The 13,901-nt window shown below is 50.2% G+C and overlaps 1 protein-coding gene across 1 annotated transcript; it reads right to left on the bottom strand.

Moving 5' to 3' along the window:
- Window positions 1–8,092: 8,092 nt before the first annotated feature.
- Window positions 8,093–12,963, bottom strand: LOC130153888 (leukotriene C4 synthase-like). Its single transcript, XM_056349316.1, has 5 exons — window positions 12,681–12,963; window positions 11,302–11,401; window positions 9,517–9,587; window positions 9,201–9,282; window positions 8,093–8,814 (listed from the first exon to the last, which is right to left on the bottom strand). The coding sequence occupies exons 1-5, from the start codon at window positions 12,736–12,738 to the stop codon at window positions 8,688–8,690; spliced, it is 438 nt and encodes a 145-aa protein (XP_056205291.1). The 5' UTR covers window positions 12,739–12,963; the 3' UTR covers window positions 8,093–8,687.
- Window positions 12,964–13,901: the final 938 nt, after the last annotated feature.

Here is a 13,901-nt window from a genome sequence, read left to right as displayed (position 1 = left end):
TCAAGCAGCATTCTGATGGAAGTTTTCCCTTTAGAGGTCTGTTAGCAAATTAAAATCATCCTGTGTTCACACTGGCAAGAAGTTCTGCTGCGTGCATATTCCTCCAGCGTTAGAAGAAAGATCACATGACTTTTTTGCAAAGATGTAATTGCTATTCAGCGTCAGCAAAATACCTGCCTGCCTTGAAACTTGACACATCAACAGGAAGTTGGGTACAGCCAATTCCAGGGGAAGAATGTGACTCTGAGCAGCAAACAAAGACATAAATAGTTATCAGAAGAGTCACTATTAGCCAACATATATGCAGTGTTTGAAAGATGAAAATAATTCACAATTCAAGTGGAGTTATGGTTAACAGCAGCAGCCCTGTTCCTCCGGGGCCACCTCTGGGAAATGCTTTTGCAGGGAAGGGTAGCCCTGTGGTGTGTCAGCACTCAAAAAGGATGAGATGGGGAATAAAAATCTTGCTGGAAACATCTGGTGCAGGACTTCATCAGGTTTCCTGAGCAAGGAAACAACTATGTACGTATGTATTTTACACATGTAAACTTCAGGTCTCAATTCTGAGACTTCTAGGACTCCAGCATTGTCAATTTACCTGGCTTTTTTTGTTTATGGTGCCAGCCTGACACCTGTACCTTCCCCGCCAGCAGCCACAGCTGAACGGTAGTGTGTCTGTCAGCACGTCTGTCAGCAACTCACACTGCAGCTTCAGGTACTTGTTGTTCTCTGAAAGGGCTTTGTTCTACTTCAGTTTCACTGGCCTGTTCCTGCAAAGAGGAAAGGCACACCTGCTGCCCAGACTGCTGGGGACAGGAGCTGCTCTCATTTTCCCACTTGCATTCCTAGAAGATAAATTTCTCCTTGTTCAAGTCAGCCTGGGGAGGGCTGTAATCTAAGCCAAGCCCAGCCTGCTGCATTTCGTAGTCCACCTGGTAGAAAATGGGCAAAGAGGTGGCCTCCTGGGTAGAAGTCTGCTGGAGACATTATTTGTCAGAGGGTCAGTCCATCCCTGTGCAAGGTCCCCAGATTCCCTCAGCTATATTGTGGCTGTATATCTGCTACAGTGTTGCTATATTGTAGCTGTATTTCTGCTACAATGTTGCTATATTGTGGGACTATTTTGGCTACAATGTTGCTATATTGTGGCTATGTGTCTGCTACAGTGTTGCTATATTGTGGCTACGTCTCTGCTATGCTGCGGTGAGCGGGCTGGGAGCAGAGACCCACAGCAGCACAGCATGAGCATCAGCCCCATCTGCAACGACACGTGTAAAGTGTTAAGCTGGACCAGAGTACAGCTCTTCCTTGAAGCCTGCTACCTGCTCAGGATATTCCTGTTTGGCACCAGCCATAAATCTGTGTTAGCTTGCTTAAGTTTCTTTCTTGGGCAAGAAAATAATAAAGAAAATCTGCAGCTCTAGTTCAAAGGGTTTTATAGGCATCTAAGCATATGGACACACTTTGCATGTCTGGAAGTGATGCAGGTGCTGATTTCTAAGCAGGTTTTGGAGGTGATATTCCAATGCAGAAAATAATCACCAATAATTCTTTTAGCGGTCAGAATTTGCAATTTCAGGGAGAACCATGCTCAGAATTTAAGTAGCCACTCTGAAAAGATGACAGAACTCATTATCCATCATCCTGACCCCACCGCTTTATGCACCTTCTCTTTCTCTTTCCTACCCAGATGTCATCCGTTTGTTCTGCCTCCGTCATAAGCTTCATCCTTCGTGCCTCAGCTATGCATGTTGCATGTTCCTCCCATTTGTATATAAACATGTATAATTCAGAATCTCATAGTTAATCTGCAAACCTGATGAACTCTCAACAAATACTGCTGGTAGCTGACTTGCTTTATCATCTGAGGTCTGGAAACGGGGAATGTATGGAAGTCTTATACTACCAATGCGTTGTAGGTTTCTCTGTATGTGTGACATCCAGTCAAAAGCTCTAGAATTCAGTTAGAACCTTTCTGTCACTATATATAGCTTTAGAAACAGCCTCTAGCTGTGATGCTGTGACAAATACAAGCTCAATAATGCTATTAAATATGCATGGTGTGTTCTACCATATTAGATAACATGGCCATGTTCATCACCTGCTAATGCTGCCAGTTCACAGCTTTGCTAATGCAGCCCTCCCTCTCACTTTTGCTTTGGCCAATTTAAGAGGCTTTTTGTTGACAGTTCACCTTTACTTTCTTCCTTTCCACCTTTTAATCTTTATTCATCACTCTGAAAATGATGGTCTGCAGCAGGGACTGGGCAGAGCTCATGTTTCCCAGCTTTCCTAGGCTGTAGTTCACTAAGAAGCCAAGCTGGTCTGGAAACCAGTTGGAGAGGTTGATAGCCACTGCTTTAGTGAAAAGCAGATACTCAAGTTCCTGCTCCTCTCCGAGGCCACTGCTGCCCTGTTTTAATTTATCACCCTTCCCTTTATACCACCAGCTTATCCACAGGCTGTGCTCACCATCCTTTGTCACTGCAAAAATGGAATAATTGCCTCTGTTCTGCTCCCTCAGTGATCACATCCTCTAGGGGCTCAGGAGTTCACCCGTCTGATCTTTTTCTGTTCGTTAGTGTAACTCAGGCCTGTTACCATTTTGGTTTTGCAGCATTCTGATTATGGCAGTTGGCAGAATACCATTTGCTTTTTACCGATACAGCTAGCTGCCACGCTGCGAATGCAGTTACAGCAGTGGAAGAGGTGTCGTTTGCCAGCATCCTTTAGGTAACGGCATGTTTTGCCTAAGCCTGAGCTAGGTGGGCATGAGTCAGCTCTGATCCAGAAGCCATCTGGCCGTGCAGTGCTGTTCTGAGCTCATCAGGCTGCTCTCTGAGAAGGTTTCTTCGCTCAGGCAGAACATTTACAGCTCTTTGGCAGCTCAGCCCTGTACCCGCCAGGAGAGAGGGCGTGTGTCCATTTGCATCCCTTGCAACGAGCCTGCTGCATTCCTCACACCCTCCCAGAAGGAGCATGAGCTGTAAAGCTGTAAATACTTTACGGCGGGGTGACTGGGTCCAGTCTTGGGAGAGCATGCTGCAGTATCTGTATCGGGGCAGATAACGCTTTGCCTGAGCTCTTGTTATTCTAGCCACCTGTGTTCATGAAATGGAGCCTATTTTAGCCACTCGCCAGCTGCAGGCTCAGGAGCAGACACCACAGCAGCTCACTGGTTTCATTCTTGCTTACATGACGATCCTGACTCTCACGCCCTGCAGGTAATGTTGCCTTCCCTGTTTGGGGTCACCCAGCCCTCTCTTGTCACTTAGTGCGATGTCAATGCGATGCAGCTGATGCACCTGCTCTTCTACTTGCTCACTCCAGGAGTGCTCTGTGAGTCCTGAGCGCTGACCCTACTTCTGCTCTTCATACCCAACGTCTGCCTTTAGCTCTTAGACCCTGGAAATCCCTGAGCACAGCCAGGCACAGCATCAGTGAGGGCTGGAGCTGGGCATGCACTTTCCTAAGCTACCACAGCAAATGTGCAAGTTTTCCGTTGGAGGGAGGGCATTCCCAAAAGGGCATGTTAAGCCCTGTCTACCTTGTACAAAAAGTGGCTCTGCCTGTACCAGGGCAAAGGTGAATTCTTAGTGCCCTCTTGTAGGCAATAATTGCTGGGAGGTATAGAACTGGTGGAGATGAGGCAAATTATAACCTTGGAGCATGAATTTTCCTAGCCTCCCTGTCTGGATCAGCTAACATATAAAGTGGCAGATAGCTTTGATCTTGCTTGGATTTTACCCTGCTGTCTGACCAAGGAATAGTTTTCACTGCACAGGGCTGTGGGAGTTGGATAACTAAGTTGGATAAGGGAGTATCTGCCTGCGGGCAGGGGCTGCTCTCACAGGCCTGTCTGACTCCATCCACGGCTGCATCTCTTCATCCACAGTGTGGCGTTCCAGCCAGACATGATGCTGTCAAATCACAAGTGTGACACAGGTCACCCACAGTCACACTCTTCACCCCAGGCCATCTCAGCATCTCCAGTGAGGGCTGTGCTCTTGCACCTACACCCTCCGACTCCCCCTGAGCAAAGCATTCCTTCCTCTGATCTTGCCCTGTCACACACCCAGCAGATCCCTGTCCATATGTGTACGTGGATCAAGAGGATTCCGGATCTTACTACCCATTATGTTCTTCTCAGTTTTGGCATTGATGGACACACAGTTCAAAACAACGTTCCGCAAGCAGGAGAGCACCAAAATGCAGCAATATTGACAGCGAGGCCTCTGCAGACTCAGCACATAAAATGGGTCACTACTGTGGTTATTTCAGTTACACAACTCCAGCATGCTTGCCTTTCTTTCTCCTTGCCTTTCAAGTCACTTGCATGTAAACAAGTGAAACTAAGACAAGGGGGTAACAAAATCAGGGTGAGGAACTGAGAGGGGAAAGGAAAGGGCCCCGCAGTACTGGTCTGGAGGCTAGCATCCTCACAGCTCCAGCCAGCTGGTTCCCCAGAACTCTGATCCTGAAGCTGCGGTAGGAATAAAGACCCATTGAGAAGTCTGGCTCCAAATTAGCATTTGAATTCCCTTGTAGTCTGTTGTCAGATGGGCAGGAGGTGGGTGCTAGTCTCCGTCTCTCTCGGTACTGATACACAAAGGTGGCTTTAAAAGGTCCTTATTTTTCTGAGGGAAAGAAATGCGTTGCTCGAACTATGGACACTTTGTGTTTTCCTTTTTTTTTTTCTCTTTCCCCTCTCTCTCACTCCTCTGTTTCACCCCCTTTCCTGGATCAGGCTGAGCCGTAGATAGACATGTCTGGGTATTGTTAGCCCTGTCTGACCTACTTCTTTCCCTCCCTTTGGCCCCTTGTGTTATGGATGATGGTGCTATGGAAACCTGGGTGACATGCCAGTGCCACAAATCCAGGGCCACCAGCTGCACCCTCCTCCCCCAGCCCCACAGGAGCTTCCCTCCAAAACACAACCCTAAAGAAAGTTACCAGTGCTGCTTCCAGGGGAAATTCAAGGGTGTGCTCCATCCGGCCCACCAAGCCATGCTCCAGAGGGAGCGGGGCGCTCCTCCTTGGGCTTGGGTGCCTGGGTGCATTTTTTCCCCGGTCCCAGCGCACAGCATTTCTGTGCTGGGGACCAAGTGTAAACCCGCCATTGTCTGCTCACCATACCTGTTTGTGCATGTATCCTGCACATGACCGGTAGGAAAGTACACGTGGATGCCCTTGAAGTTCCCAAGATAAAAATAAGCTACAACCTTGTGCACCTTGTGGTACGAAAGCCTTATGGAAAGGTGGCTAGGTTCCTATAGACACAGGAAAGGGAACGTGTGCATGCCGGTGATCCTTGCAGCGGGCGGCACCTTGCTTCATCTGGGGACTGAGCTGCACACTGTCATTGTCACTCGCTTGCTCGCATAGGAACCAGCCCCATCAGGGAAAGGAGGCTTGTTTACAAGTTCAGCCTCTACGTTTCTTGTGATAAAAAAAGTTCTCGCTGGTTCTGCAAGCTTCCTTGGCTCACTGCTGGCCTCCCATCCGGCTGGCCGCTTCGCCCGGGGGGCTGTGGCAGTATCGGGGGGATTTGCTTCCACGTATCTCACGCCAAAACTTTTCCAACCCGTTGCTGATGCGGAGGGGTGGCTGTGAGGGCAGGGAGCGGGAGGGAGCTCGGGAATCTGTCAGACGCTTGCAGGAGGCCCTTAGTAAGCCACCTCCAGGGGTTTCTGCGAGGCTGCAGGCCTCCCCCCACCCAGCAGCCCCAGGCCAGGGCCCGGCGCAGCGCGGGTGGCACCTGAGGCGGGAGGGTTTGTGCCCGGTGCCTACGTGGACGCCGCCCGGGGCATGGCCGGGGACGCCCGGGGCACCTCCCGGGGAGCGACGGCCCTGGCACGGGCGGCGGGCTGGGAGCTGCCGGGACCCCCCTCCGGGATCCCTCGCCCCGGAACCCCCCCGGGCCCGGCAGCTGCAGCCGCGCGGCAGCAGCGCCCTCTCCCGAGCGGCGCGGCCGGAGCCCGGGACGGGCCGGCACCGGGCGGGCCGGGGCAGGTCTGCGGGCTCGGCTCACTGCGCCTGCGGCCGCCGCAGCCCGGCCTCGGCTCCGCTGCCCCGACCCGCCCGGGCCGGCCCCGGCCCCGCAGCGCGCCGGGCCCGGGAACGCTCAGCCCGGACGCACATGCTCGGGGGGAGCGGGGAGCGGAGCCGGCGTCGTGGGCCAGCCCCGCCGGGCCGGGCATGGGGACCCTCGTCTCGCTGCGGTGGCAGCGCCGTTAAACCGGCCAGACGCGGGTGGGCGGAGGGGCAGCCCCGTCCGCGCCGCCGGCAGCCCCCGGCGCCCCCTGCAGCGGGCGGGTGGCGCGGTGGCTCCGTGCGGCACCGGGGGGCATCGCGCTGCGCGGCGGCGGCGGCTCCGGCTGCATAAATCCTCCTTGTAGCATCAATATAAACACGAATTAGATGCGTTTCTAGTGTCCGAATGGGGTAAAACCATCGACGGTATCTTTGAACCCTGGTCCGGTGCAAAGCGATTTCCCTTGGTTACAGTTATTATATCGCATAGCATACATACAGCCTTGCCCCCCATCTTAGCCTCTGGCCCCAGCCCCGTACCCATGCCCACCTTGTGCCCCGGGGTCAGCTCAGCACGGCTGGGTCACACAGGGACCCCGAAGGAGCCCTGAGCTTCCCCGAAGTAGCTGAGCGATGACAGCATCCCTGGATGGAGGAGCTTTCCTGCTGCTAGAGGCACCTGGAACGACCCCTCTGACAATTGTTTGAGGGGAGTGACATGCTGGGCATTTCTCCTGTGGCAGAACTAGCGATGGCAAGCAGCTGGGGCCAGAGCCTAGCTGTGCTGCACCAGGGTGTTTAATGGTCCTCTGTGCATCCAAGGGGAGATGCTGGCTTGCCACGGCCTCGCTGCTGAATCATTAACTTCCATCCACTGAGTCATTCTGCAGCCCTGTCACACACGGAGCTGAGATCAGCGAGGCTGAGGTGGGCAGTGGCTCCAGGCTGATACAGCGGTGTTAGAAAACTGTTTGTAGGGTAGCAGATGGAAGTTGTGTCTGCAGAACCGGTGAGCACCCACCTGGACTAAGCCGAGACAGAAGGGTTTTGACAAGGAGCCAAGACCTGCACCAGCAGCTGGGGCTGGTCCCTCTGTATTAACCCTCTGGGAGGTGACTGGTTACGCTGGTAAAAAAGTGAGGACTGAGAATTAACTTCAAGAGATGGTGAGATGTTTTAATGTAAAGTCTAACTAAAATGTCACTGGGGACAGGTAGCATCTCTGTTCCTGCCCAGCCTTGCTGAGGCAAGGTTAATCGACACTCAGCTTTTTCCAAAGTGTATTACCAAAGATGCTAGGAAAAAAGTTAGTTTTTTATCATGCTGTGACACCTGGCAGTTGCTGTGAGGATGGAGCCCCACTGCACTGAAAACTTTGCAGAGACAAGTGTTGTACCGTTGGTTTTGTTTGGATTTAAGCCTTCTCCTCCAGTGTTTGCCAACCGCAACACAGCAGTGCAACTCCAAGGCAGGAGAGGTCAAAGGGAAACAGACTAGAGGCTTTACTGGATAAGCCAATTTAAGATGCAGGCGAGGAAATGAAACAATGTGAAAAATTAATCACTTCTTCCAAAAAACACCTGCCTTTTGTTCTTACAGTCTAGATATGCCTACTGCTGGGGAAGGGAGGGGAGGACGGTGGGCTTCAAAATGTGGTTAGGCTGGCAGCATGTTAATGCAGTTATTTTTGCTCTCTGGGTTTGGTGTGAACCCCCCTGTGATGACGGCACAGAGCACTGCTGGCGTTTTCTAAGCTCTGTTGCTAACATGAGCAGACCAATGGCCAAAAGCATCGGTGTTGTGGATGCTGGGTCCTGTGAAAATCCAGCCCTTCTGGGAGCTCAGCTCGGCACCTGTGAAAATCAGCTTCTCCCTACACAGAGCTCTCCTCCTGTGGGATGTAGGGTTGCAGGCTGGGTTGCACTGCATGGCAGGGAAACCAAGGCAGCTGCCTTGCACTAAAATGCTCATGGTTTTGTTCCCTGCTAATTGCAGACCCACAAGGAGACACCCAGCACAGCAAGCTCAGTGCCTTTTTATTTGTGCACATTGTCGTTCAGCAGTATTGAAAGTTATACATGCAGTAGTGGTTATGAGTTTGCGCAGTCTGATTTACAATATCGCCCACAGGAAACAGCTAATAACCATCACAAGGGCACTAATAGACTTTCGCACAACAGGTTGGTGGTTGCTCCTGTTTACCCCTTGGCTCTTTTGTTATGCCTCAGCCCACACCTGGTTTCAAACAAATGCCTTTCTTAGGTGTGGGCCTTGGAAAACTGGCACAAGCTGTTGGAGGAAGGAGAACACATGGCAGTTCCCTGGGACAGCTCACTGGGAAGCTTAGGCTGAGATGAGTTTTCAATGATTTTTCTTTCATGTGTTCAGTTTTCCTAAAATTCTCCTTGTTTAGGAGCATTGTTGTTTCCACATCAGGCATGGAGCAGCTGGCAAAGAGTGCCATGGTGGAAAAATGCCTCCTGAAGAACTCAGCAGTTCATGGCTGTGCTGGGCATCAGGGAAGGAGGTGCTGAAAACTCAGGTGAGGGTGGATTTGTCCCTGGGGGCTGTATTAGTTGCAGCCAGTCTATTACTGTGGGCAGGAGGGAGCAGGACTCAAAGGCAAGGACACTGATGAGGTACAGAGGGGTGGTTCATACTGTGAGAAGCTGGAGGACATTTAGCCCCATGTAGTGAGAGAGGAAGAAATGAATGATGCCCAGGGCTGATGCTGCAATGAGAATCCAGAGAATTCCAGTGCCAAAGTATATTGCGGGGAGCCTGGTGGGAGAGAGGGAGCCTGCTGAGACTGAGCATTGCTGCTCTTGCCTGGGAGTGGTCCCTCCCTCTCTGCAGAGGACAGGTGGGAAGGCAGCCCCTGGCTGTCCCCTGCCCACCGCGTGGGGTCCTGTGCCCTGCTCCTGCTTCGAGGGAGCACACACACACCCGCAAGGGCTGCAGGCAGCTCCAGCCTTGCCCCACGTCTTAGTCTCTGGCCCCAGCCCGGTACCCATGCCCACGTTATGTGTCGGGGCCAGCTCAGCAAGGCTGAGTCACACAGAGACCCCAAAGCAGTCAGGAGTCCTGAGCTTCCCCGAAACACATTATGTTCCCAAATGCAAACCCCCAGGGGTTACCCCATACTCCAGGCTGGCAGAGGTGTTTACCTCTTTGAGGATGATGTCCTGTATCCTATAAAGTAGCAGTAGCGGGCATAGAGATAGAGCAGACCCAAGCCTGCAGCCACACCTGCAGATGAGAGAGATCACGGTGACCATCTCCAAAGGCTTTTTATTGCTACCTGGAGTCAAGCAGGCAGCCCAAAGTGAAGGAACAGAGGCTTTGTGTCCTCTGGCTCTACCCTCCCATCAGAGGCAGAGTTACTGCCAGATTTGTTGTTCAGAAGGTGAGCAAGACCTGAGGACTGAGCCAGCACTCAGGGGAACAGATCCAGTGACAAACCAGGTAACAGTCTATTCTCACCTTGATGGAAGAAGAGGCCAGCCTGCCACAGAAGTGCCAGGAAAATGGGAAAATACTCAGAGGAGTTCACCCTGGCAGGAAAGAGGAATGTCATAAACAAGGGAAAGGAGGAAGATCCTTCTTTTTTGCTTCCCCTGGCAGTTTCCAGAGGCTGGAGGCTTTCACTTCTTAGAGATGATGTCACCAAAAAACTTTCCTTGCAGTTCCCATCCCAGCTTTATTCACAGGAATTAAAGAGTGCAAGAAACTGGGTCTCCAAGGCACCAGAAATTAAATAAAAGATGTCCAGGTCAGACCATGCACAGAAAGACCCCATGAACGAGCCCCACTGCCCCTTCCCAAGTGCTACAGCTTAAACCCTGCTGTACAAGCCCCAAAGCCTCAGGGAAGGTCTGGCCCAGGGATGCGCTGAGGATGAAGTGCATCTTAAGCAGATAAGGCCAGAACAGCTTGGGCTTTGTGCAGGAGCAGGAGGGATTACTTAGCTGTTTGGATTGTTTGTACACCATGCCCTGTCCCCCCCAAAGACAAAGTAGTAGGACTAAGAGATGCTGGATGAGGATGAGGCTGGGCTGGGCTGGCAAAGGAGCAGGGAAGGGGACGGCTGAGGGGATCCTGCTCCTGCTGCCCGGCTGCTTTTTATTCAGTGCTCAGCTACACCAAAAGTGGAAGCCTCCTCCCTCTCTGCCTCCCTCCCCACTGCAGCCCTAGCACAGAAGTCACAGCAGAGGTGCTGGATTGTGGCTATCCCGGCCCGGCCCCAGGTGAGAACTCTCTGGGAGCTTGCCCTTCTCCACTGAGCTGGGTTCCGAGCAGGGCTGAAACTGTTGCAGATTATCTTAAAGTTTTACTGAATCTTTCTATATTTCTGTTTATTTGTGAAAGTTAGCTATAGGAACATCTTGATTTTAAGGAGTTAACCTCCATGTTAGCATTACGTTAGCACTTATTAAGCAATGACATATGGGTTGCTGTGCTGCTTGTTATCCAAGACTGTGTTACTTGAAGTCCCTATCCTATAGACCATAATAACCTTAGTGCTTACTCTCTAGACCACAACCAGAGCAACCTAGGTTCTGTTGTGTATAGGATGAGTTATTGGACAGCTTGGCAAGGCCGATATCTAGCTGTCCAACTTGGCAACAAAACTTACTTTGAAGGTGTCCCAAAGTGAACTACCTTCATTATAACACTAACAAACACACCCAGAGGTCAAGCAGACCCTTGTGAAGGTGAAGATCCTTCCCCTGCACAAGCGTAGTAACAGAAGAGGCTGACACAGCAGATATTATAATTATATGCAAATTACTAACCAATCATTGTAACTGGGAGTGTACAACCTTGTAATTTTTGTGTATAAATATAACAGTGAAATCTGCATAGGTGTACTTGATTTGTGGAGATGCCACGGAGTACCCAGCGCTGCAGTAAAGGAGTGCCTGAGGTGGTGTTAAAGAGGTTTTATTCCTGATTTTGGTGACAAAGCTGCCTGAGGCTTTGACACCACTTGGCTGAAGCCAGCTGAAGTTTCAACCACCAACAACTGTCTTTAGCAGCCCTGCACTCTACAGCAGAGATTCCCGTCTGAGTTCTATCAGCAGCTGGCTGCTGTGTTTAGGACTCATGGGCCAACCAGCCCTGATGCCAACTCTTAAGCCCATTAACTTAACTCCGAGGAAGGCGAGTAGCTGAATTACAGTCCTGAGAAACGAATTGCAAAGCAGGGATGGGGCAGTGCCATTAGACAAGAGATCTGGCATGCATCTTATAAGAGAAGCTTCTTACTGTGCTCGAAAGATCCTCTCAAATTCAGGGGGGCCTGAGCTCTTTGGAGGAGAAATGCCAAATGCCCTCCTAGCATAGATGACCTGGAGGAAGAAGTAGGCTGCGGCAAAAGAGAGAAAAGTAACAGTGGTCAGTCCTCTTGATACAAGAATTATTTACTTTAAAAAAGAAAAAAAGAGGGGAGGGGAAAGGGAAGATATATAAATATCTATAGTGAAAAACAAGAAAGAATTTGAAAATCAGAGGATTTTCCTTACAAAAAAGAGTTAATCCTTACAAACAGTTAACAAAACTGATCATGGGAGAAGGAGTAGATACCACAAATATGTCAAGCTGGGACACAAGATAAACTCAAGGAGGACCAAATGGTTAATGAGACCAAACAGAAAATTACTGGAACTGTGTGTGAACTACCCTAATTAGCATACTAAGAGATCCACCCCTGAGCAAAGAAAGCCCCCTCCCCACAGAACATGGGTGGTGAAAACCAAGAATGCTGTATCTTCAAAAGGAGCCGAGGCTTGTAAGAACCAATGAGAATTAACCACAACTAAATATAAACAATTGCTCAAAAGTTTTACTATGTGTTGAGAGGTGTGCTAGCTGTGTGGGTTTACAGCCTAGCACCCATCTCTGTGCAGACATGCAATGAACATACACTTCAGCTCTGAGTGTGGTTCTGCTCTTGCACACCAGGTGAAGATGTGTGAAGAACCCAGATTTGGGATAACGCTCTGGCTGGGCACGGTGGGGTCAGGAGACTGCCAGAGGTAGGGGCAAAAGATCTGCTGTCTCCTCCCAACCTTTCACGCCCACATAGCAGAGAAAGCTGGATGAAAATCCCAGATAGTTTCAGGCAAGGAGAAGGAATGACCCAGTGCAACAGCAAAGTGAGGAGGATGCAGTAACATGCCACTAGTGGATACCTGCCTTCTCTCTTATGTGATTAACAGATCATCTCTTACCCATAGAAGTTGTTACACAGTTCAGATGCACTTTGCTACTGCCAATCTCAAGGACTTTTTCAATCTCTAATTCTTTCCCCTTCTAAATCCTGATAGCTGAATAGGGAGGGAACTGATGCCACTGATAAGTCACCCAGATGGTGAATTAAATTGTCACGCAGTGTGGAACCAAGGCTGGGAGACCCATCGCAGCCCATTCTTCCACCTTTCCACACTGCAGTGAAGGGCTTCCCAGGCACTCATTTTGTTGAGTACTTTTCAAAACCCAGACAAGGTACCAGTCTACTGTCCGAATAGCAGGCAAGTGCCAGTGCAACAGTAGAAATGAAATGTGGAAGTGAAAGGAAATCAGTGGAGGTACGTACAATAGACTTCCCAGCAAGCATTTGGGCATGTGCATCCAATGGTCCCTACCTTGCTCCAGGACTCCCAGGACTGTCACGGCAGCCAGCAGATGAATCTGATCCAACATATTGACTGTTCCAGACCCTAGAAAATCTGATTTCTTGATCAGAAGCTCCTCTACCCCGGTTTAGTCCTTGCTGATGTGGCAGTCAGTGGTGGTAGCTGGTAGCATAGGTTTGCTGTAATGAAACAGCGAAGATTTGTATGTGGTGCTTAAACCCAGGAGTCTGGTTTGCCTGTTACCATGTGCATTATGCAGATGTGAATCAGCAGAGAGAAGCTTAATGGAATATTTCTGTTCCCACCCTCCCTTTTCCAGGAATGAGTTATGAGGAAGCGGAAAAGCCAGCAGAGAGCAAACATGAGAGATAAGAGAGGGGAACTGGCAGCTGAACTGGGGGGGGGAGAAATCTCAACAGCCCAGCAATGTGCTCGCCCTGGGGTATCTGTCTTAAAACCGCTCCTAAGAAAGGCCAAGGCACATCCCTCTGGCTGATGTTGCATGAGAAACCGCAGCCCCATTGGGGCTGTTCTGCACCACTTGAGCATCAGGACAGGCGGCTTTTCATGGTACATATCACTGCATGCATGGACTCTGCAAAGCACGTGTTGGGCACAGAGAATGACACTGAGACAGCATTGAATAAAGCCCATGAGTGGAAAACCCACTGCAACGATAAGACAGGATGTGGTAAAGTATAAAAGGTATAGATCTGTCTTGCACAGTGATGCTTCATTTGGGCGTAGGTCCTGCAGAATGACTGTCAGACACTGCAAGCATTTCAGAGCCAGCCTTGTACTGGAAAGCCTGGGAGCTGTGCACTTAAGGTTTCTGATCATTCCTCAGCCAAATTAACTTTCATCGTAAACACAGAGAGAGTTCTGTGTGGGCAAAAACTGCAGAATTCATCAGGATATAGCAAAAGGAAAATGATGTTTTCACACATCAGGAGAGACCCCACTCAGCGAATTCCTGTCTAACAGCACAAAGCTGGCACGGCTGTGAGCTGCTGAGACTGCTGGCTTTGTTTCCTTCCTCTCCTTTGTTTGAAGAATTTTGCCTTCCATTCAGGGAAAAAGGAAAGTGGGTTAAGACAAAGTGGTCGTTAAACATGACTATTATAGAAAATAAGATCAGATTAAAGCAATTTACAGAAATTACATTGTATGTTGATTCCTTGATAGACTTTCTAAGAAGCAATAAACTGGTTCCAGTTTTCTGCCTCTCTG

Source organism: Falco biarmicus, chromosome 8 (genome assembly GCF_023638135.1).
Source record: "Falco biarmicus isolate bFalBia1 chromosome 8, bFalBia1.pri, whole genome shotgun sequence".
NCBI classification, from domain to species: domain Eukaryota; kingdom Metazoa; phylum Chordata; class Aves; order Falconiformes; family Falconidae; genus Falco; species Falco biarmicus.
Note: the sequence above shows the minus strand (reverse complement) of the source record. Positions and strands in the feature narration are given on the sequence as shown.